Source organism: Perkinsus marinus (genome assembly GCF_000006405.1).
Source record: "Perkinsus marinus ATCC 50983 genomic scaffold scf_1104296935220, whole genome shotgun sequence".
In the NCBI taxonomy this organism is placed as follows: Eukaryota; Perkinsozoa; order Perkinsida; family Perkinsidae; genus Perkinsus; species Perkinsus marinus.
In genome coordinates, this window is record NW_003214549.1 from 3,249 (window position 1) to 5,165 (window position 1,917).

The following is a 1,917-nucleotide window of genomic DNA, read 5'->3' on the forward strand; positions in this document are numbered from 1 at the left end:
AGGCTCGTGGTGAAGCTGTAGATTTGCGAGTGAAGAATGAAGCCCATGCGAGGGAGAGGGCTCGGCTGTATGACGAGGTGAATGCTCTTAAGAAGAAAATTATCAAAGATCAACAGGTGAGATATTACTTATCAGTTTTGGGTGTAGTGAGTACTAGGACCACCTGGCCGAACGCGACCGGATGTCGGCGACGTTTAATCAGAGGATCGAGGAGATCACTAGGGAATTCGCGGTAGGTCAATGACCTCACTTCTCGATGGTGGTTCATCATCAGGATGGTGTTGCGATGAAGGCCGAGGAGAGGCGACGAAGCGGAGGAGGTGCGACAAGTGAGAAACTCAGACTGCGAGTTGAGGAGCTTACCTTTGAACGAGTGAGACTGGCTGCTGTTATAGGCAGGTATTGGTCGTTTAGGATGCCCTACTTGGTGAGCTCGAGGAATGTCGTAGAGAGGTCCCCGCAGCTGTGTGTGATGATGAAGGATGAATTAAAATGAATCGATCGCATGATATAGTAACGAGTATCTTACATTATCTCGATTTTGTGTTCAGTAAAGTGTATAGGGCGAAAAATATAATTCGGATGTAGAATTACAAAATGGTCCGGTTGATGAACCGTGTTGGCACAATTATCATCACTGATATTGCTAATGGTAATTTATCATACTGTATAGTGTGTTTCCACATCACATTGGTCGCTAACAAGGCGATATTACGAAGTAAACACAAGAAAGACCCCGAATACAAGTGCGGGCCAGTCCACAAACTCTACCGTAACAGCCAATCTTTTTGAGGTGCGCCAAGGAACCGTTATTGCAGCACTCACAGCTAGCCTTGCTCACTTCGTGAACATCGTCCTTGATAGTGAATTTCGAAAACGCCATCCGAACTATCGTGGGTAGAACTCAGCGGTTTTCTAGTCCATTTTTCTCCAACATTGCCACGATATTGAGATCACTTCAAAGTCGCCCATTTCATGACAACTTCGAAGTAATGATGAACCTTCGCAAATGGCTCGACTACTCCATTCGAAAGGTGTAGATATTGTGTAAGTAGAACCCGTTCAGTTCTCGTATTCACTTCCTCAAAGTCGTGTGTGGCTTCAGCGTCACATGCTAGTTATCTCGATAACTGAACGCACTCTGATAGGGGAAACTATTGTATTTGCAGACATGTACGCTGCCAACAGCATAATCATACTTGCACAAACTTCCCACCGCACCGTTTGCATCTTTGGGTGTATACATTCACCGATTTCGTGTGCCGTGATATTCTGAAAACTGCAATCTCTCACTAATGTGAACCAGAGAGTGAGTACTATTTACTTGTGTTCGCAATCTGTACATATGAACGAGTACTTGGCCCGAATCTCGTAGGAGTGGCTAGTAGTCACCGTATACTGCGGGAACACAGCTGACGCAATCCGAGCCCTGAAACCCGACACGTCTCATTCAGACAACTTTCCAAACAGTATTGGAATATATATACGTTTTCCTCAGCTCAGCTCAGGAGCTTCCTCACGAGTTATTCAAGTTCATCTGTACATATTCGGGTGGAAATGCATCGAAACGGATGAGAATTTCACAAAATATCGTCAGAGTTTCCATATTGTCACCAGAACATGTTTTCAAGTAACTGACCATTTCTTGAATGCTGATCCATGAGGAGGCCGGAGCTCACCGCTCAGAATGAACTGTGCTACATGGCACATCTCGTGAAGCAGTGTCTGGCAATGCCAACTATCAGCCGCGACAAAACACATGCACCTCAGGCTTACTGTGCAGACACGTACTGGCCGATCGAGAACCTTGGTAGACAGTTCTATTCGACAGATACCATTCTTGAAAACAGTGACGCCAGCAGTGGTGAGCATCCTATTGTTCCACGTGATCTCCATGTCCTATAAGAACAGAGAACG

General features: G+C 45.6%; 1 protein-coding gene across 1 annotated transcript in view; it reads left to right on the top strand.

Moving 5' to 3' along the window:
* Positions 1–373, top strand: part of Pmar_PMAR000016 (cell cycle regulator with zinc finger protein domain, putative) — a gene marked incomplete at both ends in the record, with an annotated part of 2,240 nt that extends 1,867 nt beyond the window's left edge. Inside the window, 3 exons of the mRNA XM_002784465.1 lie at positions 3–116; positions 158–232; positions 275–373. Coding sequence (XP_002784511.1) covers positions 3–116; positions 158–232; positions 275–373 — 288 coding nt within the window. The remainder of the gene's footprint in view (positions 1–2; positions 117–157; positions 233–274) is intronic.
* Positions 374–1,917: the final 1,544 nt, after the last annotated feature.